The 25,198-nt window shown below is 37.6% G+C and overlaps 2 protein-coding genes across 2 annotated transcripts; both read right to left on the reverse strand.

The window, feature by feature from the left end:
* Positions 1 to 34: 34 nt before the first annotated feature.
* On the reverse strand, positions 35 to 11,460 carry fam83ga (family with sequence similarity 83 member Ga). Its single transcript, XM_027148394.2, has 5 exons — positions 10,683 to 11,460; positions 9,226 to 9,393; positions 7,015 to 7,139; positions 3,249 to 5,439; positions 35 to 3,061 (listed from the first exon to the last, which is right to left on the reverse strand). The coding sequence occupies exons 1-5, from the start codon at positions 11,127 to 11,129 to the stop codon at positions 2,576 to 2,578; spliced, it is 3,417 nt and encodes a 1,138-aa protein (XP_027004195.2). The 5' UTR covers positions 11,130 to 11,460; the 3' UTR covers positions 35 to 2,575.
* Positions 11,461 to 12,491: 1,031 nt separating this feature from the next.
* grapa (GRB2 related adaptor protein a) lies at positions 12,492 to 20,891 on the reverse strand. The gene is made up of 5 exons (XM_027148497.2): positions 20,576 to 20,891; positions 20,276 to 20,373; positions 19,946 to 20,065; positions 13,846 to 14,014; positions 12,492 to 13,268 (listed from the first exon to the last, which is right to left on the reverse strand). Exons 1-5 carry the CDS (start codon positions 20,651 to 20,653, stop codon positions 13,089 to 13,091), a joined length of 645 nt encoding a protein of 214 aa, XP_027004298.1. The 5' UTR covers positions 20,654 to 20,891; the 3' UTR covers positions 12,492 to 13,088.
* Between the last annotated feature and the right edge of the window lie 4,307 nt (positions 20,892 to 25,198).

A 25,198-nucleotide genomic window follows, 5' to 3' on the forward strand; every position in this document is an offset into this window, starting at 1 on the left:
GGGAGGGACGTATATATGTAAGCTCTGTACCACTATAAAAATAAACCTTTTCTGTGTTTTATGATTATTTACCCTAGAGAATGGCTTAGGAGATACTAGATCTGCGTCAAATCATTTGACCGATCTGTAGTGCTCTCGGTAGCTATGTGAATTTCCGTGCCACTGTTAGCGTACCAGTCTCTCAGGAAAAGGGTGTGAGTCCCTCATTCTTCTGTGTTTAAATCATTTCAAGCACAGTATAGAAGCTGATATAATTGTGGGACTGGTGCCATATCCACATATTGTGCTGTTCTGTTTTGGTGAAGGTGTAGCAGGGTATCTCTACAAATGTCTAACAACAATAGAAACTAGGCCCGGGTGTAGGATTACACTTTGTGTTATATAAAACTGAGCATGTGATCATTTTGTTTTTCAATTTGCAAACATGAGCTCTCTATTTAAGCCGTGTCTCCTCTGTATGCAAAAAATCCCCTTTGAGTGAAGCCCTACATGTGTTACGCTTTATGCAGACCGGCCTGCACTTGTACCGAGTTTCGTGAGGAAGTACCATCGTTTTTTTGGTATTTATTCCTCTTCCTCATACAAAGAAAGAAAGAAAGAGGGAAGAACAGATTTTGTCTTACTGGAAATATATTTATACAAACAAACAAAAAAAAAAACACTTAATAAGCGAATTTTAAAAGCACATCTCGGTCTTCTTCTTCTTATTTGTTGAGAATCTTCACATTTTATTTTTTAATTTTTTACACATTTTATTTTTAGTAACCACAAGAATTGGCCAGTAAAGTAATCATGCACTGCAACTTACTGATAAAGTTGAAAAATCAATATAGCATGTACTGTTTCTTGTTATACAGTTCGTTGTGTGTCATTCTGAATCTCCCGTGCTAAGAAACACACCTTTACCCTTTCTGTACAGCTACAGTTTGCCTCCTAACACTGATATGACACATTCGCTTACTGTATAAGCATAAACAGATTGTGAAGGCTATACAGAGAGCATGTCTTAATAAATACTTCTTAAAACAGCCTGAAAACATGAAGCCTCTTTAGACTTCTAGCATTTTCCACTGCTTGGAGAACTGCAATGATCGACGCAAAGACTCTCTTTGTCTGAGTTCTTTTTTTTATTTTTTTATTTCGTACTTTAAACTGCATTTATGATGTGGATTTCAATGCATCAGAATGTGATCCACCAAGTGCTCAATATTGTAAGTGGTGCTTTTTAGACAATAAACAGGCATTCGGTGTGGGTTCCTGAGCTCATTACCTCTTACCTTGCTTTCCCATTTAAGACGTAGAGCATTGCAAACCTTAAACCTTTTCATGTGTTAAATTAAGTTTGGTACTAAATAATAAAGATATAAATAAGGGACTGTTGTAAACAAATACCGTTAAAATTTTTTCTTGTATATTATAGACTGCATCATTTCAAACTTATGGAATATTTAAGCTTTTAACACCAAGGGCTGTTAAATACAACAACAACAACAACAACAACAAAATCATCTTTCCCTGTTGCTACTAATCTTAATAACATTAAATTCGTTTTTTTGTTTTTTCTTTAAATCTTCCGAATCTGTCCAGGAATTAATATAAAAACCTGCTGCATCAGAGATGGAGGAAAATATTCTAGGATTAGTTCACTGAGGCAAGCATGAAGCGATTAAAGTCATTAGTTTCTCATGTCACATACTTACTGTAAAATAAGACTTGAACTAATCAACCGTAACATTGAAAACCTTCTGCCTAATATTATGTAGGTGTCACCAAAACAGCTCTGAGCTGACAAATCATGGACTCTACAAGAACTCTGAAGATGTCTTGGTGGTATCTGGCATTGAAATGTTAGCAGCAAAATCTCCAAATTGCAAAGTGAGGCTTGATCAGACTGAGGTTTGGGGAATTTAGAGACCATCAAGTCATCACCTTGAACTCATGTTCCTCAAACCATCCCTGAACAATTTCTACCGTGTGGCAGGAAGCATCATACTGCTGAAAGAAAACACTGCCATTAGAGGAACATCCATAAAGTGGAGTACTTGCTTTGTAACAATGTTTATGTAGATGGTACGTGTCAAAACATAAATGTCAGGACTTAAGGTTTCCCAGCAGAACATTGCCCAGATCATCACTGCATCTGTCATCTTGTCTTATTCCCATAGTACATAATAGAGCTTTCTCTTTCACAGACACACAACAAGACATCCACATGATGTGAAAGAAAATGTAATTCATCAGACCAGGCAACCTTGGACCATTAATAACCAGGTACTAACCACTATATACCAAAACACCCCATAAGACCAGCAGTTATGGATATGCACTGACCCAGTCTTCTATCCATTACAATTTGGCTCTTGTCAAAGTCCAGCTAATCCTTATGCTTTCCCGTGTTTCTTGCTTCCAACACACTTGCTGCCTAATAATATATCCCACCCTTGGTAAGTGCCATGTTAATGAGATAGCCAGTGTTATTATCTTCACCTGGTGTATTCATGTTCTCTCTCTCTCCCTCTCTCTCTCTGAAGAACACATTTTAGAAGCCCTCTGCAACGTTTTCACTTTTTATCTTTTACTTTAATAGTTTTTTCTGATTCGTTTGAGAAGTGTAGTCAGTAAGTCTCTCTTTCAAGGTTCTTGGAAACAATGTTCCTCTAAAAGTAGACCTTTCTTCTGTGGTTGATGCCGAACGCTGCCTGAAGCTTGACTGATGTAATTGGTTGAACCTCATTCTATCCTGTTGAGCCCGAGGCGGTTTTTGAGAAGAACAGCGATGATCTGCTGACAGATCTGTCTGCACGGCTCTGAGCCGAGTTCGGTTTGACCTAATGGGAACCGTGTGTCTCCTAGGAAGCTTGGTAGGAGTTGCATGAAGATCATTAGTAACCCTGTTTTCACCCCACAGTCTTCCAGGTAGATTATTTTGAACACCTGGTGTAGATACGGCAGGTGGAGTAGGATGATTTCTGCTGTGGAGTTTGGTGACAGATGCTTTGGTTGAACTGAGTTTGACTTCATGTGTTGGAAAAGGTTTAGGTTGAGGCGAGACCCGATGTGGCTGCAAATAGTAACATAATTAAATTTCACCAAGTTATTTCACAAAACCTGTATAGAGTTAACTTTTTTTTAATTGTTTGTTAGTTTGTTGTTAGTTGTGAATGCTTCTTATTAAAAATTAACCCTGCAATTAATGAAAAAGTATTATTCGTTTTGTTAGACACACAGATGTAGAAAGGAATCCTTACCATCCGGGTATTTCTCTCCATCTTGGGTTTTACCTCAGGCTGCTTCTTACTTTCTTGCTGCACACACAGATGTTCTAGTGTCTTCCTTTTCAGAGGATGGATATCAACACTGAAGTGTACAACCTTAAAGCCAGTCAGTATCTTTGGGCTTAGTTGCTGTTCTTTATCCATAGTTCGGGCTGTTGGACTGTCCTTTGGTTGTGAAATGGAGTTGTCCATGTCTTTGACCTCTATGGCCTGCTCAGTGGTTGACTCCCCTGCGATCGACGGTTTTAATTGAAAAGACATTTTGCAATCTTCTTTATGAATCCTTTCAGTATTTGGGGTATTTGCTTTCTGTAAACCAGTGTTTAGAGATGCTGGTTTTGATTGTGGTGTCGAGTGTGCGTCATCAAGCACTGATTTGAGGCTATACGTGTTATTGAATCCTGAGTCAATTTCTGTGTTTAAACTCAGTACTGGCACTTTGTTGTGCGTGTCAGAAAACACGATGCACTGTGCCTCTGCGGTTTTCTGCACTAGCACATAAGGTGCAGCTACGTTATCCTTCAGCAACGGCTTGTTTACTAATAGCTGTGATTCAGCGCTGTTGTTCTTTTCTATGGGTTGCATGTCGAATATATGTTTTACTGCTGAATACGATTCACACCTCTGTAGACATTCTGTATTTTTATCAGGAGCTACGTGTGTATCGGTCTGAAATTGGTGTAGAAGTTTGCTGTCAGTTCCTTGCTGTGAAGTGAAATCTGTTTCCTGTATTAGATGTTTATTGTCAATAGAAACAGATTCAGACAAACTTTTTCCTCCATTCGTTGACGTCAACTCTAAATCGACTGTTCCCCCGGTTACGTGTTGGACATTATGCTCTTCTGGTGATGCACACTCAAGTATAGAATCTTCTGTTTCTTTTAGAGCCTCATGGATTGATGTATTTTTACATGAGCCAGATGTTAATGAGGACGAGGGTTCTGCGGCATTGTTTGGCTCACCTGGGAACCTGAAGACAGCTTGGATCCTGTTAAACATCCCTACGTTCTCAGAATTAACACTCTCACTCTCCCTGCAATCGAAGTACTCATCTGATGAAAAAGAAGACCTGGAGTCAGAATAGATGCTCTTTCCTTTATGTACTGTGCAGTCTACATGATCTGTTTTATGTTCAACAGGTTCTATGAGTTTATGTATGTTCCACTGATTGTCTTGGAAATCTTTATTACTGCTGGTTTCCGCAATATTCTCACAGATTATTTTGTCTGATGTAGTTGCTACTATATTACATCTATCACTGCCAAATGGTGTTATATTTTCAATTGCTGGATTCTGTGATATTTGAGAATCTTTACGTGGGTCAGCACTAGTGCAGATATTCTCAGCATCCAATTTTTCTCTCTGTTGGGAAAAGACTTGCTTTTCCATAACATCAACCACAGGTGAATTTTTCTCATCCTGCTTGCTACTCTCAGCTGGTGTAAGATTTGGAATAGAGGACAGACCCACAACCTGTTTTTTCAGACTGCTAGGTGGAAGTATCTGCTGAGGATAATTGCACTGCTTGTTCTTTCCCTCCAGTTTATTTTGGGGCTGCTCATTAGGTGAAGCAGCATTTTGAGAGGTGGTGCTTGGACAAATTTTCTCAGACAGAGACTCTTGTGGCCTGTGGATCGGTTCTTTGAATCGGATGGCTTGACTGACCTCAAAAATCTCTGAATGTGTGAAGTGAGCTTGTAGGGGTTTATTATAGTCCCTTATATTAATGAAGCCAATAACATCAATTGGTGGATCTGGCTCAGGCCAAATTGGCAGGTAGTCAAACATGTTAGCTTTTTCTAGGTGGAGCAGTCCAGGGTGAATGTATGGACCTTCTGACACTTCCTTCATGTGTTTAATGCTGTTAATCTTGGCTGTGCATGTCTCAGAAGTCATATGATTGCTGCTGACAGCAGCATTGCCTGAGACTAGAGCATATTTGGGGTTGATGAGTTTGAGGGCTAGGGTGTTTGTGGGCTGCAGAGCAGGTTCTGCTTTAGAGATGGGTTCTAGCTTTTGCTCTTTCTCAAGATTAATCTTGTTCAAGTCAATGGCATTAGACATCATATACAGGTCTTGGAACAGATGGTCAAACAAGTCCACAGCCTGGCCTGTGAGCACAGTAATGATGCTCCTGTCTAATCTCGAGGCAGTCCATGTGAAACTGAAAAAAAAAAAAAACACCCTGATTACACATGGTGCCTCGATGAAAACACACAATATAAAGTGACCAATATTTATGAATACTATGATTGGCTCAAACCAATCCATGAAATTGAACTGATCAGGAAATTCAGTGTTTTGCAAAACAATTCAACCCCCTTAAATGCCTGAATCAGCCTTAAACAAATTATTCTAGACAGTATATTTTAAATTATAGAAAAATATTCCTTTAAAGTATTTGTTAAAGTCAAAATGCATTATATGGCAGTGGATCTTAAAAAAAAATAAAACCTGAAAAAATTTGATGACTGTATTTTCAAACAGTTCCACAGATACAGTCGCTAATGCCAGTTTAATGCCATACAGTCCAAATGCCATACATGTAAATGCAATACTGAGGTCTAGATTTTGACCTGACCAACTGCGTAACATTCACCTGCATTGCTTTGACCTTTTCCTGCTGAAAAGTGAAGTTTCTCCAAAGCTTTAGCAGACTGAAACAAGTTCCCTTGTAATATCCCTTTGTACCCCTTTTTACTCCACCCGTTCTCCCAGACGCTGATGATGAGGAAGTGTACCCTGAGTGTGATGCTTCCAACAAATTATTTCACTATAGGGATGATGTTAATTAGGATTGGCTTACATTAGGTTTGAGGCACACACAGATGTTTGAAACTTGCAAAGAGAGAGTATTTTGATCGTGGTCTCATCACACCGAAAAAAAAACCAAAAAAACACATCTTCACTGAGTCAAGCCCATGCTTCAACCATCCCATATAGTCCTCTGTTATTCAGAACTCTTGAAATAGTCGGGTGCATCTTCACTCCTCCCTCAACCACTGTACACCTTCTGAGCTACTGTCAGCTTCACTGTGGCTTCCCTCACCAGTCAACCATTTTTAGAGAGGTAATGACCAACCTACTGCTTGGGAAGCGGAATGCACCTCCTCACTTTTGATCCAACACATTTACTGTAATGTCCATCCGCTTCCTATTTCCATTCATGTTCTAAAATTCTTTTTTTCCTGAGGCCAAAAATGGAATTTCCACTTTTCCTTTACTTGTTCAGCATTGAATTTATTTGTCATGTTCCAATCCACAGTGTTGGTTACCAGATCATATTTATTTCATGCTCTCTGTATTTCCAAGTATTTCTGTTTTGAGCTAGCCTATTAGGGCAATATATTAATATAAACATATGAAATATTGTCTCCCGATTTAAACCAACACTGTTCTGACTAATTTTAGATCACACTTGCAGCCATAAAATAATTCATTTGTTAATACTGATTGAATACTGTATGTTCAATAAGTTGATTTTGTAAACCAGTGTACCGGTAAAAAGGGTAACAAATAACTATAACTTACTTAGAATTCCCTACTTGCTGACCAATAATCTTGACAAATATTGTTATTTAAACAATTTCGAAGGGAGTTAAATACTTTTGCAAGCCACTGTAAAAAGTAAAACAAATCCCAAAACAGGACTCATACTATTATTACTTTAGTATTTAAAACAAAGCAAAGCAAAACAAAACAAAACAAAACAAGAATAGTAATTTGTGAACTGTCTAACCTGTACGATCCTGAAACAGCTTTGTCTCCATCAACAAACATGAATTTCTGACTTTGGCTCCCATATACTTTCTTGGATGAGTGAGTGAAAAAGCCAGTTCCTCTGATACTCCGCACTCTCAAGTTCTAAACAAAAAAGAACAAAAAAAAACCCAACAACATTAAACAGCTTGTTATTTCAGTAGCGATCAGGGGGCCGACCCTTTTTAACGGCTATCTCTCTTTATCAATCACAAAAACCTCTATTGCACTGGAATGTTCGCAACCAAAAAAATCCCTCAGTGCACTGCAGGAACCAGCGAGCGAAAGTGATGTCATATTTTCTGCAGCTTTTCAGCTTGAAAAAAATGGTGGATGAATTCTTAGCCAACTTTTTCTACAAGTGTTAAAAGCTAGTTATCTTTGTAGGAAATTGAGTCATCAGTGTCACAATGTGAAGTAAAACAGGGACCCTAACAGTACACGATATACACAATACACTAATTCACCGTCTAGGTAGATAGGGAGCTGTTTGATGCACCATGAGTGATTATGTGATATGTAGTTTACAGGTGAAAGTGTTATAACGAAGATATCATTAAATAATGTAAATAATGAATGCAATTTTTTCGAGACAAGACTCTGGGAGCAGATATGTAAACATGCTTAGGGGTATTTATGTGATTTTGGTATACAGTAGCAAACTGAAAACATTATAACTCTCTGAATTTTGTCCCTTGTGTCTTTGAAAGATAAAAAAACTTCTTCATTTGTTTTGCTAAACATCCTTAATTCCATAATATGTTCAAACAATAATTCATACAAGATCTGTTTTATATATAAAAGCTTCTTTCTGAAGTTTTTTCATCAGTCGTCATATTTCTGTTAACTGTTTTCTTGTGTTTTTGACCTTGTAAGTGTAACAGCTCAGATTTTATTATGGTTCTTCGGAATTCTGACTTTTAAGAGGGTGACATGACAACTGAGAAAAGGAGAAATTAAGGTGTATTACATTAGTACAATGGTCTGTCACAACTGCAGATTGTACGTGGATTTTAACGCAATACTTTAGCCACATTACACCCTGCATCCTTATTTTCCTGCTTGAACTTTGCAGAAAATACAACAGCTTTTCTTAGAGTGAGACTGATTTTTACAGTAAGTATTATAGGAATCGATCTGGACGAAGAACTGTTTTGAGATCTCATATTTACAAACTTAAATTAGCCTACTAAAACCACATTATGATCAAATATGTTTGTCCTTAAAATATTTTATAAATGTTAAAATATACACGACATGCACTACATATACTTTATTTTTGCAAACTCACAGGCTTTTCTTAGAGCTTCAAGCCAAATTTCAGTTCCCAGTCAGACTGGAAAGTTCACTTTATATAGCACACTGCATGTAACTAGCTGAAGTCAGTATTATGTATTGCTAAGGTTATTGGATGTTAGCCACAATAATAGCTTTGCTAAAGACTGTATATTTTGTACTGATTCTGTACTTTTTTTTTTGTCAGACTAAATATGTAGCGTGTGTATATTGGCCTGGTCAAAGTTAGCTTTGTTCAGTTCATCCTAATTTTAGCCTGAATGGCATCTTCACAAAAAAAAATCACTTAACTCATTTTCCCACCAAAATGACAGATAGAATCTTTAAAACACTGAGGTCAGAATTTTTCGTTTGCGCATGTACGACACGTGCGCATATTCCTCCAATCTTCTTCTCAGCAGCTCATATCTGATTCTCTGGAATGTCCTTGATGAGCTTCAGCATGTTAATCTGTGATCAGCTGTGTTTTGTATCTGTCTGACCTCTCACGTCAGACAGAAGGCATGAAGTGACATCTCAGATACACTCTACCTCAGACCGGTCTGAAAATCATTTAACTAAAGATTCAACTGGGGAGCTTTTGTGTCACACTTCTCTGACATTGTTAAAGCAGTTGCTCTTCTTTTTTCAGCTGCTCTCATTAGTTGTCGCCCCAGTGGACCATATGATCCACATATTTGATTTGGCACAGGTTTTTACACGAGATGCCCTTCCTGACACAACCGTCCCATTTCTATCTGGGTGTGAGACCAGCGTTGAGTGCAGTGACACGTGGCTGAGTTGGTTCCCTGTTTGAGAATCAAACCCACTGGACTACAGACAATGTTAAAGTGATTTGATTCACAGATTATTGCTGCCTTCATCTCTAAATTTAAAAATGCAGGACATACTGTACCTTGAGGTGTCCTGTGTGCATTGAGGCACTCTCACACATTTTCAGAAAGTGTGGAACCCCAGTAACATCCAGTATGATGTATACAGCTACATTACGCTTGAAGCTCGCGTGCAAGAGATCTTTAAAGATGTCCACATCTGTAAAGAAATCCATGACCACAGCAATGACCTGTAAATGGATTGCATTTTGTTATTTACCAAATTCGGTGATCACAAACATTTAACCAGAGGAAGATTATTCTGTAAACTCTCTTCAAATCTCACTTCCTATTACGAGATTATCACTATATTCTGAAGCAGTTAGTAACACTTTGTTTGTCATATTAATAAATACTGAAACCTTTATTTACATTCAGACTTACTAACTGCATGTGATTGACTAAGACCTCTGGACTTTGTCTTGCAGGCCATCACTACATCGTAAAAGTTGTGAATATGGCTTGATAAAATTTAACAAACGTAATTTAGTTTCATTTTCCTGTAACTTGGGTTCATTCTGAACTGGGAATGAGCTTCAGATTGTTTTTTCTTACTATTCTCAGCAATTTGACTTACTTAATATAAATCATACTGTGTGAGAATGTGAGTGTTAACATTAGAACTGTTTTTTAATATTTAAATAAATAAAATGAATGAATTCCATTACCTCTATACTTCTACTTTTACTACTACTACTAACAGGTGAATCAGGATGAATTATGTAGTGAGATTGACTCCCTAGGTTCAGGGACAGATTTTTTCCATCCACCATCACACTTCTGAACTCTACACTACACCGTTAGAACACTGTAAAAAATAATGTATATACTGTATATATATTACATGCTGTACATATGTTTACATATATTCCTATATATATATTACATGCTGTACATATGTTTACATATATTCCTATATATATATTACATGCTGTACATATGTTTACATATATACCTGTATATATTACATGCTGTACATATGTTTACATATATTCCTAAATATATATTACATGCTGTACATATGTTTACATATATACCTGTATATATTACATGCTGTACATATGTTTACATATATACCTGTATATATTACATGCTGTACATATGTTTACATATATTCCTATATATATATTACATGCTGTACATATGTTTACATATATACCTATTTATATTACATGCTGTACATATGCTACATATTTATCTGCACTTGTCTATTTGCACAATTGCTACTCTTTGCACTTACTCATATTTATCTGCACTTACTCTTTGCACTTCTGGGAGATGCCAAATTGCATTTAGTTGCTGTGTAACTAACTATGCAATGACAATAAAATGCTATCTATCTATCTATCTATCTATCTATCTATCTATCTATCTATCTATCTATCTATCTATCTGGTCTGAGGTAATAATAATATTATTACTACTGAGCTCATTAACGTACATTAATAACGTTGATAAGAATAATATCCCACGTTCTCACCTTTTGTGCACGTGCTATGGTTTTCCTGATGACCTCTTTAATATGCTCGTCACCTTCTAGAGGCGGGTGCGCGTGCACGGCGACGCGGGTCACTCCACGGTAGCTCGCGCGCTGAGGCCAGCCGAGCTCCAGGTGCGGGAGAGAGTCATCAGAGCGCTCCGGCCAGTACTGGAGGGACACGTGCGTCCCGGTACAGTCCCCTGCGTAAACGGGTAAATCCGGACAGTAGGGTTCCACGGACGCGCACAGCTGAGCGAGCTCCAGGTCGGACAAAAATGACCGAATCCGGTTGATCCTAATGAACTCCTGAAAACTGTCCGGACCTCCATCTAGCAGCCTCTCCAGCGCCAGCCTCTGCGCCTCACAGTACAGGAACTCCGGCTTGGACTCGTTCGTGCGTAAATTAACATGGCTCTCATTTAGACACTGAATCTGAGACAGAGCCATCACTAAAAACCTCTCCAAAATATCACCGTGCCAAAGGTTTCCCAATAGGTTCAAGTCATTATTCTGAAGTTTATCTGTTCACATTGGTTGTGTGTTAACCTGCTGATGGAGAGGTGGAATAACGCGTTCTTTCACATAACTCTACACAACTGTTATCAGAGTGTTGCCAGATTGGTAAACCCAATGTTTTTTTGGAAAATAAACAAGTTCAAAATATGACCAAAGTAGACAACTTACCACCCTAACCATATGTACATTTAGATGAATTCCCATTTGCTGTTGTAATAAGCACGCATTGCTGCTCGCCATTGCCTAACTTACCATTGTATATATCCACCTGTTTTCTGTTTATAACAGCAATATATTATGTTGATAGTACATACATCTCTAAACGACCGTTTATAGTAATAGCCATATATTTTGTTACAGCACATATCCTTCTGTAAATTTCAGTTTATAGTAATAGCCATCTGTATATTATGTTCATAGTACACACACATCTGTAAATTACTCCTATATTACCATTTTATTTAATTTATTTAACTCATGTAAACACTGTACATCCTGCACTTGCTATTGCACTCTGGTTAGACCTAAATTACATTTTGTTGCTTTGTAGTTGTACATGTGTAATGACAATAAAGTTTAATCTAATCTAATCTAATGTTGGGTGAGGTGGTCTGGTGTTCAGTGTGGTTGAGGTCAAGGTTCTGTGCAGGACATTCGAGTTCTTTATTCCAACCTTCTCATATCATGCAGTCAGGGAGCTTGCTTAGTGCACTTGAGATCAGGCTTGAACCTCTTAGTTCTGTACAATTCTGTGCTTCCAACTTGTGAGATGATCAGGTGTCCACAAACCTTTGGTCATATTGACTATAACGTTTCAACGTTAATATCAAGAATATTTATTCTTTAGTCCATATTTATCATTTAACCATATTATGTTAGCAATATTTACAACCACAATTAAAACTACAACAGGAATGACTGGTTCATACTCTTCTTTAAGTGACTGGATGTGAATAGTAAAGAGAATTTATGTACATGAATATTTTTGTATAAGCTATACATGTGGTAGGAGGATTTGTTGCTTAAACTGGCAACATGGACAGGTAACCACGGGCAAGCACGGTCACGTGACTCAATGCATTCACACTATGCAGAGGAATCTGTAAAGTCATCATTGTGGCCTGGTTTGTAGAAACATGGGGTTGTTGTGCCAAAAAAAAGTGCACACACATTCTTTTAAATTCAGATATATAGTATTGAGAAATGTTGAATGTTGACCTGTAGCTTCTGGTTTGTCTTACACAATTTCATATAAAGTAAACTCTACAGAAGACTGACACAATTGTATTATCATTAATACAATATAATATTTATTTCCCCCTTCCTTACTGCAATAATCACATCCAATTTATGTATGAGATATATGTCAATAACAGCAACAATAGACAAATAGACACGCATGTATATAAAAATACCACAAACACACTCTGCAATTAACGAACTGTGGCAAAAAAAAGTTTACAAAAAAGTGCAGCAAAAATGTAGCATTTGACCCTGTGGTATAAATGCATTTAGGTTTGAACCTGTTTGAACCTTTTTTTTATTGTTTAGTGGTGTTTCTTCTTTCCTCTTTGGGAAGCCCAAAGAGAGTCTCTTAGTGTCTTATAATCATTACATGTTTATACTGTAGGCTACATGAAAAGGATTATACAGTTCTTTCTGTGTACCTGTTCACCGCTCATCAGGGAAGACATGTATTTTTCCACAGACACAACATTATACCTTTTGGTATGTTTGTCTGGAGCAGTCCACGTGACTTTCAATTATTTCCTGGTTAAAAGTCTATTTAATAACTAATACGTTGAATTAGGTACATCAGATGGTATATCAGATCAGACACGCTGGACATAAAGGACCACGTGTGACCTCCTGCATGAAGTTCTGCTGAGGTCAGTGGTAAATGAGCTTGACATACTCTTTAGGGAAGAGGCCAACACGCCCATTGCATCGTCCCTTCCAACACTGCGGGTCTGAGCAGTCGAGCAGGTCAATGACATCACCACGCAGGAACTGTAGCTGTGAGTTGTGCTTGGGGATGAAGTCTACCAACGCATGGGCATGATGTGGCCGCTGGTGGATAAAAGATATGTGTGAATACATCTTCTGTTTCAGCAACAGAGTTGCTGAGTGTCATCCTGATTTAATAAGATAAATCATATTCCGTCTTACTGATTTAACATAGTAACTTGGTGATGAATTGATAACAAACATCTCAGTTTGAACCTTTGGAAATTTATAATTTTTCTTACTGTAATACAACAAAATACAGGAGACTCTGGCTTAAATCTAACCAACCAACAAGAGAGCGCATAAAATCTGGACTCTTCTGGACTTGTCTATACAACACCCACTACCTTATCCAGATTTTGCACAACACATATTGCGTATATTTCATTGAAATTCCACATATCCATACATTATTTATTACAGTCATACATTATTGTATATGTGACCACAACATTTTTTTATGTAAATCATCCTGGTTGGTGTAATCATTCATAAAACAGTTTAGCTTTCTGTGCATTGTTTCAAAATGAGATCAACCCTGTTTAAGGTAGATACGATTATCCAGAATAAGCTTAGGTGTGGTTCTTGTGGATTTTGATACACAAATCATAAAACTTCAAGCCTCAAGCCCTTAGCTTACCCTTTGTGAGTGTTCTGCCTCTCGGAGAAAGACTGTCCTTTCTTTAGCAATGCTGTTGCTTTTGTAGAATTCCACCAACTGGTTGAGAGACGAAAAGACCTCATCCCAGATAAAGTACTGTCCCTCTCTGTCCTTCAGAACCTTAAAGTGTTGCACATGATCACCATAGCTGTGATGTGGAAAGAACAAAGTTCTATTTAGAGTGAACATTTTTTGCATTCTTTAACCAAAAAAGTAAATTAATCACAGAATGTGCTTTGGTACTGCATCTGAGTACGAGAACGAGAACAACAGCAAAATACCATAATAGTAAAATAGTCATTGAAAATTATAATACACCTGAGGCCAAATGGGGAACTAGGATTCAATCGGTTAGGATAATTTACGGCAAAGTTTGAACATGAGTCACTTCCCCTTTGTGAAGCTGTGAGGGTCAAATACATTCACCGTTCTCCCTGAATAAATAAGAGGCTCTTTAGTCACACTCATACCAGTTTACATAATATTCTAATGTAGTACATTGATAATACAGGACACTGATTCTTTTATTTGTTATTCAGCAAGATTACTTTGTGTATCTAAGGAAGCCTTGAGCGTATACTATTTCAGCATCTTCTACCTTCACCTCAAGGTGCCTTGAATTTTCCCAGGCTTGGGGCAAAACCTACCAAGACCCTTGGTGTATACTTAGCTTCTCTATTTGATTCCCATATAAATAACATAGTAAAACCGGCTCAATACAGTATTTTAATGATTCCTTACACATTGGAGCGTGTTTTTCGGTAACCACAAGTTCAGACACCATCAATGTTTTTCCCTGAACTCAACCTGCCCAGTTGTCTCTCTGCAGTGGGGGCATTGTCTACACAACCATATTAAATTTGCAAGTTACTGTGATAGAAAAGAAAACGACAGAAAGAAACCAAGATCGATTATGTCATATGTGTCCCACCTTTAATGTGATATAGCAACCGATAAAAATCAATTGAAAAACAAGCAAAATATCTTAGGGAATATAAAGAAAAACAAAATGTGTACAGACCCTATTTATAATATTCATTCAAACTTATGTGCAAAAGAAATTATCATACACCTGTTATCAAAGAAACTCTGATACCTCCATATAAAGATCAGCTGTTTCTTTAGGATCTTGGTTTCATTCAACTGCTAAAGCATGTATGAGATCTCATTGTCAAAAGGTAATGATCAGGACAGGGGCACAAAACGTTTTCCAAATCATTAGATTAACATAAGACACCGTAGATCACTGTGAAGGTCATTATCAAAAAGTTTAAAAAATGGGGCACTACGGTGATATCACCGAGAACAGACCGTCCTTCCAAAATAGATGAAAGGACGGGATAAAAAAAAAAAAACTAATCAGGGAGGCTGCCAAGAGACCTACTGTGCAGCAACATTAACAGATCTGCAGGAAAATCTGGCAGGTACTGGCCAATCCCTGCATGAGACATCAATCTTATTTTTTTTCACGTGTCTAAGCCACAGGGTGGGAGGTCAAGACAGACGCCCGTTCTCATGACAAAAAAAAAACATCCATGCTTAGCTAAATCACTCCAAATCAAATGGGTTGACATCTGAATAGATTAAAGTTTTTGGGAATAATTCTAAAAAAATTGTTTTGGTGCAAAAATAAAGACAGCGTGTCACTCAAAGGACACCATACATACACAGTAAAGCATGGTGGTGGCAGCATCATGCTACGGGGCTACTTTTATTCAGCAGGGACAGGGGTACAGGTCATGATAGAGGTCATCATGATTAGTGCTACATGCCAATCTCTTTTGCCACAAAACTAACAGTCCTCTGTTAGACAGCTGAAGATGACAAATCCAAGTCTATGACTAGAATGACTGAAGGGGGAGATAAGATAACCTGAAGAAGGCTGTGCACAGAAGATCTCCTTATTATTTTATAGATCTGGTTCATCTTTGGAAAAAAAGAATGTAAAACATTTGGCCAAATCAGTATGTGATAGGCCTAACTAAAAAGATTAAGTGCTGTATTTATGTATTATTAATTATTTATTAATAATAGCAGGCTATTTAAAAAAAAAAAAATTTAACTTTTTTTTAAATTTCTTTATGTTTTTCACTTAGATTCTCCTGCTTGTTGTATGACATTAGAGGTTGAAAAAGATTTTAAATTATGTGTTTTTCAGCACAAAAACCCTTTTATTTAATAGTGGTGTGTAAACTTTTATTTATATCCACTGTATAATTTTCTATAAAAAAATTATTTTTCTGATTCCTGTGCAAAAAAAAAATGTATGTGAAATAAATATAAACCATGACAATATTGGGTGTGTTAAGACTCAAGTCTAAGAAGGCATATGATCCAAGGAGAGTAGGATCAAAATAAAACAAAAGTTTTGTGATGTTTCCTCACACTTTTGACTCACAGAACAAATAAAATCTGGGATTTCCCGGATTACAAAGATTATCATATAGTTTCCTCTTTTTGTAGTTTTCCAACTAACGTATGTTCCTCATCTAGTGGAGTGAGTATAAAAAAGTTTAGAGTTAAAATATTTATCTTGTAGTTTGCTTGACTTTTAAATCCGCAGTGGTTTAAACCTGCAGACTTGCATGCAATGGGATCTATCTATAATTATAAAACAGTATCCGTCATCATCCGCGGTTAACAGTACGACATTTTGTCATTTTATAGCTAATGACATCATAGTCACTATTCATTTTGAAGGTTGATTTATTTCTGTTATTTTCTACAAAGTGTTTTTTCTAGATAAATAACTACTGTATGTTGGTAAGTTTTTAATGGCTTTTACTAAAATGGTAAACAAGGGGAGTGAATATAAGAAGTCTCTAAGCCTTCCTCTTATCTTTCTTCACGTTTTGTCCTACTCCTGTATACTCGCTGTATAACTCTTACTAGTGTTAACTTTTTTTTTACCTGTTTATGTTCATGGACTGCAGTCCTGTTTGAAGCTGAATTGTACAATAAATGATAAAAATAAAATGATTTGAGTATTTGATTTCACTTCAGAAAGTGTTCTTTATGTAGCAGGCTAGCGAATTGTCACTACCGTCTTTTGTGAAATTGAGATAGATAATTAGCATTTTATAGATACACTTGACAGGCACTATTTACGTTCTTAAGTCCTCAGATGCTCTTATTTATGAGAAAAGACTGAGAATGTAACAAGGCCAGATTAACGAATGAAACAAATAAATAGAACAGAAAGAAATACTTCAATAACAAATACCAGTGCTATACTAATCTAAAAAACTGTTAATGCCACTGATAGACATTTTATTCATTAAAATATTGTGCTGAAACTGTATCAAAGGCATTATGATCTTCTTAGCCCCTTCTGGATTTCATGGAGTTTTTGATCGTTGCGGCTAAAATGTTTGTTTTTCATAATTCCAAAACAACTTTTTTTTTTTTTTTGAGTTTTTTGTGTATTTTGTGTGTGTTTTTTTTTAACTTCTTTTAAACTCCTACTGGTGAAAACGCATCTCGTTACTTTGCATGATAGTGCTCATGTTCTCATGTGCTCATGTTCATGTGTATTGGAGTGGGCTTTGGCTGAATGTGTGTTGTGCTGACGTGTCACAATCGTCCGTGACAATTTAAAAAAAACTGCGAGTTTCTCTGAATATTGCTGTTTGTAAAATCTCAAAATTCTGGGTTGACTTATTTCTATCACCTTCACTGCCTTTAATATTTCAATGGCATTTTGACAATTATAGAGAGAAACTGTCTAGTGGTTTTGACTGATGCAGTCAGATAATAATGTGTACAAATATTTTGGATTATATTGTGTCAATGTAGTTCATTTGCTTTAATATTAAAAATATGAGAGAAACATAACAAATGGAGGCAATTTTATTTAAGAAAATTTTAAGAAATTTTTTAGCAAACTATTTTGATAAACCACCTTGTGACATGTTTAATAAGTTTTTTTTATTCATTCAACTAGTTTTTAATTGAACATCTTAATAAAGTCCATGATATCATGCGTCCAGCATCTCAAAGCCTGAATGTGTTTAGAAATAAAACGGTTTCTTCTGACATACAAATCGAATGTTGGCATAAAGTTAGCATCTCATTTTAAGTTTTGGAGACTTTCGCAAATTGTCAATCTAAGATTTCTCTGCTTGTACAAATGTTTGCCTTTGCGAACAAGCAATTCACTGTGAGTAGAAAAAGCAACAGCAAAAATATGCAAAGAAAACCTTTCAAATATTGCCTTAAAAGTGGATATGGGCATGTTAAGGCCTGAATCTTTTTCTTTTTTTTTATTTTTTACAAAATTTTTTTTATAAAATTGTTTTTAAAATAAAACTGCTTTCATTTAAAGTTTTTGCTGTAGGATATAATTAACCGCATACTATTTATAGCATATTCTTCACCCTTTCTTTATCAAGGGTGCCAATAATTCCGAAGTGATATGACTCAGGATTCAACAACTTCAATATACTCCCAAAATATGCCATGAGTGTTTATCAGTATAATTGTGATGTGATTGAATTCCAGATTCATTCTTGAGACAGTTTTTCACAAACTCACAGGAAAACACTCATTTCATAACTGCCTCGTCAGCATAAAGTATGCCTCCAGTCAGCCATGTGACATACAGAGTGCTGTCTAAGAGTCTGACCAGACTCAGCACATGGCTCTAAGTTCACAGAAACTTTAAAATGTAATTTTTTTATTATTGTTACTTGGGTTTGACCATTTAATCAGCATTTTGTCACTTAGTCTTTCTTGGAAACAATGATAAAAGATGGCAAGTGAACAGGATTATAGTAATTAATGTTTGGACAGACTGTAGTACATTTAAAAAAAAACAAGTGTTCATTAGCCAGGACTGAAATAGACTAAGTAGCCAAAAGGATGTGAACGCCTGAAATTCTGAAAAAAATGGGCATTTATAATAAGTTGTTCCAACATTGTTGTTATAACAGCTTTCACTGGGAAGGCTTTCCACTAGATTTTGTATCGTGTCTAGGGATTTGTTTGTATCTAGGGATTTGTCTATTCACTCACAAATGTTTTAGTGAGGTCATGTACTGACGGCAAACGAGGAGGCCTGGTGTGCAGCCGTCATTCTCAAATGTGTTCAGTGGGGTTGAGTCAGACTCAGGGCTCACTGCAGGACACACGAGTTCTTCCACTCCAACCTTCACAAACCATGTCTTCATGGAGCTCTGTGCTTTGTGCACAGGTTCCTTATCATGCTGGAACAGCGGTTGAGTTCCAATGAAGGCAAAACTTGAAAACTAGCGCATACAATGGCACAATATGCAATGATGTTATTCACACGCTAACCCTAACCCTAACGCTGTGGCTAGTGCTGTTCAGTTTCTGATTGTGTGTACTGTATGTTGCTAAACCTCTAGCTGTAACATTCTAAAACATCAATGTTTTACACTGTAAATCTTTGGCACCAACTTTTGGTTTACACAAACTCTGTGTATGTGCTTCTGCTAATCCCACAGACTGACTAATTCTAACTCTTCATTTTAAGAGATACAATCTGGACTTTTTCACCAAATGTTTCCCCTTTGACTAATACCTTGTAAGCTCATCACTGGAGCCAGTCAGTCTCATTTCTATTGCGTAAAATGCTCTTTTCATGATCACAGACATTTTCTCCATTTTTTCCATGATATGAGTGGTGTGCTAAAGCCCCACAGGACTGCCCACCACAAATCGCGAGCAGAGAAACTACTGACTTTCACCATAATTTATTTCTGCACCCCAGCTGCCAATTCTGTTTTCACTGATGCACTGAGCATCCTCCTATTCTCACGCTAACAAGAACCGGATATGTCACACCTGCGGCCAGCCATGCACAAGAGTGTAGTGCTGATTATTTCATGCACGAAGCCTTTTATTATTCATCATTGAACCCAAACCATCCACCTGCGACTACTAGTTAATGAGCTGTGACAGGTAATAATATTAAACTTCTTCTGATTTTAAAGCCAGAGCCAAAACTCACATGAGTCTGTCCAAATTCACTTTATGCTCACAAACAATGACAATGACAAATAATGTTATAGTCCACATCACAATGTTAGAAGTACAACAGTACAGATAGCTAACCCACCTGACAGACATTGAGAACTCCCCAGGTGCGCTTTCGCTCTCTCGTACCAAGAAGGCACCGCATTCCCGCTGTCGCAGTCGTCCCTCAGATACATGCCTGGAAATCCGGCCTGCAAACCACCTGCGAACAGCAGAACAGCAGAGTCATACTCTCACTGTGGCCTGATAACAGACGCAAGAACAGGCTCTGTGCTGCTTGCCATTCGGGTAAATCAGCATTTACCTCTATTGCCTCTGATCCCCGCAGTTTTATCTGCCTAAGGATTACTCTTTGAGGAAGCATATAGAAATGCATAGAAGTCTTTTTAGATTAAGACGCATGTATACGTACGTGTTTGGATTCAAACTGATGTAGTTTTTGGGGACATATCCCTTCCTTCCCATTAACTCTGCCGTGTACCAGTTTGGATCATCTTCCATATTGGTAATCTGGCATAAAAGAAACAATCAGTAAGCTCAACTCCTCTTCTCCATCAGCAAACCTCCTCAACATTAAACTGTATTTTCTGACAGAAACCTTTGTCTGTACTGTTCTATGTACAAAGCAATTTAGGTACTAAAAGTTTATCTTAATTCTAAATGAACTAAAGCAAGTCATGTAAGGTCTGGGTGAGTTCTCACGATTCATTACCTTAAGTATGTCATCCTTCTGGAACGTGAGTTCATCGTTTTCTGTGGCACGAAAGTCGTAGATAGCTACAGCTTCCATCGCTTCGACCCCCGTGCAAGAGCTATGAAGCGGTCTACAGTTGAACAGCAGAGAGAGGATGTTCCAGCCTGACACACTGAATAGAACTGCACTGAAAACAGAAGCTACAGAGCAGAAATCGTTGAATACATCACGGTAAAGCACAGACGGCGTGCTGGTCGGTTCTTTGAGGCTGGCAATCCACCAATGAGTGTGAGTGTGAAAGAAAGAGCTGAAGAGGAGGGGAGAGAGAGAGTGAGAGAGAGAGAGAGAGAGAGAGAGAGAGAGAGAGAGAGAGAGAGAGAGAGAGAGAGAGAGAAAGAGAGAGAGAGAGAGAGTAGGAGGTAGAGAGGGGGTGGCAGTTCCTGTTGTTGCATTCTCACACAAGAAACACAGCAACACACAAAAAAAGGAACACTAACAAAAATAGGGGAGGAGGAAGAAAGACAAGTCTACAGGTCCACTACATAAATTCCTCCTTCAGAGAGGTGGTAATGATTCACAACCCATACGCATTGCTGAATTCATTTTAATATCCAAAATTCTATATTATAAATGATATTAATCTAATAACCTAGTTTTTTTTTTAATCATTTATGCTTTAGTGTTGATGTTCTCAACTAGTATACAGATTTTGTACCTTCTATCAAAATACATACAATACAATGGATAAAATAGGTTTGAAGATTTTAAAGTTGGACGCATCCCCATGGAGTAAGACACGAATAAAAGAGTTCTTAGGACCCTTGGGATTGACTTTGCACCAAAATGGCTATAGGGCTCAGTGCTTCTCTTTCTTTCTCTCTTTCTGTCATGGGAGAAGGGAAGGCCTGCATTACACAATACCTGACAAACTCTGTGTGTGTGTGTGTGTGTGTGTGTGTGTGTGTGTGTGTGTGTGTGTGTGTGTGTGTGTGTGTGTGTGTGTGTGTGTGTGTGTGTGTGTGTGATTAAAACACCATTCACAGATACTTCCTTTCTCTGGTAATCCAGGGAGTAAAATGGAAAAATCCTTCATTTGTATTTGACTCAAAATCTAACTCACATTTTAATAATAAACTCAGATTCTAGGTTAGATTTCCTTATTTTTCAGTAGACTTCATCACTGCACAGCATGGACTAAGTCTAAAAATAGACAGAATGTGAATCTATAGTACATATTTCATTGCCCACGCATCCTGAGCCAGTGAAGTGTGTGCTAACTCTAAGTTGTCATTCTTGTTAGATTCTCTGTATCTGTCCATCACTTTTTGTTTTCCAACCGCATGCTGTGGCACTGAAGCTCGACAATCGCACATGCGTCATGGTGAACCACATTTCTAACAGGCCGAGAGAGGATGTGTTGTAAAAATAACACCATGGGCTGTACTGCAAAAAAATCACTTCCTGAATACAAAGAAAAGGATAAGAAAAGAAAAGGTGCTGCTTGATTTTATTAATATAAATAACAACATATTAGGTGGACATGGTATCACAATAGATTACAGCATGACAAGTGGTTAATAATGCTCTGATTGTTGTATCAAATATATTCTGCTCATTGATTAAATGCTGTTGGAACATGAATTTTCTTCATGACTGAGTTGGGGTCTGTGTCCCAGGTCAAGCATTTGGTTTGAGTCTTAAGACTTGAGTCTTTTCTGATCATGGACTATGTAAAATTGTATTACTGTCTAGATTTATTTGAGTTCATTAATACATGATAGATGCAGTTACGGCTAGATGCTTTATATGGCCAAAAAATCGTGGACACATGACAGTCACACCCATATGTACATTGTTGAATATCTCGTTACAAATTTAATATACACCCACTCTTCTGGAAAATCTTTCCTTTAGATTTTAGTGAGGTCAGGCAATGATGTTAAGCGAGGAAGTCACATCATACATCCTGTACATCTGTTACAGCAACAGTTTGAGTAAGAACCACCTATAGGTTTAATGGTCAGGTGTCCACACAATTTTGGCCACATAGTATAGCTAATGGTCATGATGGAAAGAAGAAACTAAATCCTTCAATTTAACCATCAGTTCAGAGGCACAGTAAACAACAATTCAGTTACATTTGCCATTCCTCCAAACAATCTCTTTAAACCACAACAAAGCAACGCAAGTGAAAACAGCAGTGAGCAGAGGCAGGGGGTAACATGAGGTGGTCCTTTACACAGTATGTGTGATATAGGTTTAGCTGAGATGAGATGTTTTGTTCTGAAGCAGCTGCAAAAGTCTGTGTTTTATGTGGCATGTGGAGTGCTCAGGCTGTGCAGGGGAAAGTACACAGAGATCATTGTAATGTAAGAGTGAGATCGTTGTTATGTAAATTTATATTTTCATTATCTGACTTCAAAAATATAAAGTATGTTGAATGTTTAAACAAAACTAAATCATTAAAACAACCTGCAGTCATTTGTGGACAGCCTGGAGATGTATGACAGTAGAATAAAATATTATTATGAAAAGGCCAGGTTAAACAAATATGATCTACTCTGGATTTAACATCTATAGATGTATTGTTCGACGTTCTCTGGAGTGCTGTTGCAGTGTTTAAAAAAAAAATGGATCTTTGAAATTAACAGTACACCTGACCTATGACATTTTTCTGGCCTATGAAGAAAAATTGTATCACACATATAGACAGAGAAATAGTGAAATAGTGAAAAAGTAAAATAGAGAAATAGTGCTGCATAACCGAGTATTATCTTGCCATCTAGTTACCTGTTTTGTGAGTGACATGAGACATTTACATTTACAGCATTTGGCAGATGCCCTTATTGTATAAAAGTGCTTAAGTCTCTATTATTAGATACATTAACTCTGGTTGACTAGGTTACATACTTAAGATACCCTAAATCTAAAACTGTTTTTTTTTGTATTTTTATATACATACATACATACATACATACATACATACATACATACATACATACATACATACATACATACATACATACATACAACAAACAGGGAAGGAAGTGCTCTGGTACCTCTGAGGGTGCGAGCTGCAGTGCGAGGAGTGATGAGGGCTTTGAGGTAAAAGGGAGCTGGTCCATTTTTGGCTTTGTAGGCCAGCATCGGTGTTTTTGCTCTGACGCATGCAGCTACTGGAAACCAGTGAAGGGATCACAGCAGCGGGGTGGTATGAGAGAACTTACTGTAGGCAGGTTGAAAACAAGCCATGCAGCTGCATTTTGGATCATTTGCTGAGGATGAATTGAGTTCAAAGGTAGACCTGCCAGCAGTGTGCTGCAGTAGTCCAGTCTAGAAATGACAAGAGACTGAACAAGAACCTGAGTAGCCAGGGTGGACAAAAATGGCAGAATCCTTCTAATGTTGTAGAGAATTAACTGACATGAGCATGTCACATTAGGAACATGAGAGGAAAAGGACAGTTGATTGTCCATGGTTACCCCAAGGTTGCGAGCTGTGACTGAAGGGGAGATCAGGGATATTGCAAGATTATGACCTGGGGATAAATCACCTGGCATGATCAGCTGTTCAGTTTTGCTAGGTTTGAGCTTTAACCGATGAGCCGTCATCCATGATAATATTTCTGCTGGACATGCTGAGATCCGATCAGAAGCTGTATTATCTGAGGGCTGGAAAGAGAAGTTAAGTTGTGTATCATCAGCATAGCAGTGGTAAGAAAACCCATGCGAGGAAATAACTTCACCAAGAGAGTGAGTAAACAGGGAGAAAAGAAGAGGACCAAGTACTGAGCCCTGTGGGACACCAGTGGAGAGTATGTGCGGAGCAGATGTCACTCCCCTCCATATGTTACCTGATATGAGCATTCTTCAAGGTAGGAAGCAAACTATTCCCACACTGATCCACAAATCCCAAGGCTCCTGAGGGTGGATAGGGGAATCTAGTTTTTGCCCGTATCAAATGCTGCTGGAAGGTCAAGGAGTATGAAGATGGATGGCAGTTTGGCAGGTCTAGAAGCATGTTTTTTTCTCAGAGACAACCAAAAGGGCTGTCACTGTGGAATGAGCTGCTTTAAATCCAGACTGGTTGGGATCTTGGACGTTACCCTTACAGGCTAATGGATATGTATTTTGTGTGATGCAGCCCTCTACTGGTCAGTCAGTCAATTTGAAACAGTAACCCTGTACATAGACATGTCAAGCATTCAATAAAGGTTCACGTCAAGGTTGACAACTTCTTTTCTGGCACCCTGTCTACCCTTCAGAATAACAAAATTGTTCATATCACACCATAAAATAGGACACTGGCAAATATGTATTTGTATTATGGTAATTTGTATCATGTTAACTTTGTTTTCTCCTGTGCTTCCCGTGTGCCATGTTGCCATCTAGAGGGCTTGAAGTTCATGACTGAAATCTTCAATTACTTATTTACTGGATTTATTGTACTTTGAAAGCTTTCCACTAGATGTTGGAGCATGGCTGTGTGGATTCGAGTTAATTCAGCTACAAGAGCATTAGTGAGAGCAGACACTGATGTTGGGTGAGGAGGTGAAGTTGGTGTTCCAGTTCATCCCAAAGGTGTTCTTCTCAAATCATGCATTCATGGAGCTTGCATTGTACACAAGAGCATTGTCATGCT

The sequence above is a fragment of the Tachysurus fulvidraco genome, chromosome 24 (assembly GCF_022655615.1).
Source record: "Tachysurus fulvidraco isolate hzauxx_2018 chromosome 24, HZAU_PFXX_2.0, whole genome shotgun sequence".
Lineage (NCBI taxonomy): Eukaryota > Metazoa > Chordata > Actinopteri > Siluriformes > Bagridae > Tachysurus > Tachysurus fulvidraco.

Bases quoted from the DNA above. Each gene is read 5' to 3' on its own strand.
- fam83ga (XM_027148394.2), bottom strand. From the start codon at position 11,129: ATGGCTCTGTCTCAGATTCAGTGTCTAAATGAGAGCCATGTTAATTTA. The intron at 5,440-7,014 runs GTTAGACAGTTC...TTTTTTTTTCAG, and splicing joins GCTGTTTCAGGATCGTACAG to TTTCACATGGACTGCCTCGA. The intron at 3,062-3,248 runs GTAAGGATTCCT...TACTATTTGCAG, and splicing joins TGGAGAGAAATACCCGGATG to CCACATCGGGTCTCGCCTCA.
- grapa (XM_027148497.2), bottom strand. From the start codon at position 20,653: ATGGAAGCTGTAGCTATCTACGACTTTCGTGCCACAGAAAACGATGAA. The intron at 20,066-20,275 runs GTACGTATACAT...TGCTGTTCGCAG, and splicing joins ATCAGTTTGAATCCAAACAC to GTGGTTTGCAGGCCGGATTT. The intron at 13,269-13,845 runs GTAAGCTAAGGG...TTTATCCACCAG, and splicing joins AGGCAGAACACTCACAAAGG to CGGCCACATCATGCCCATGC.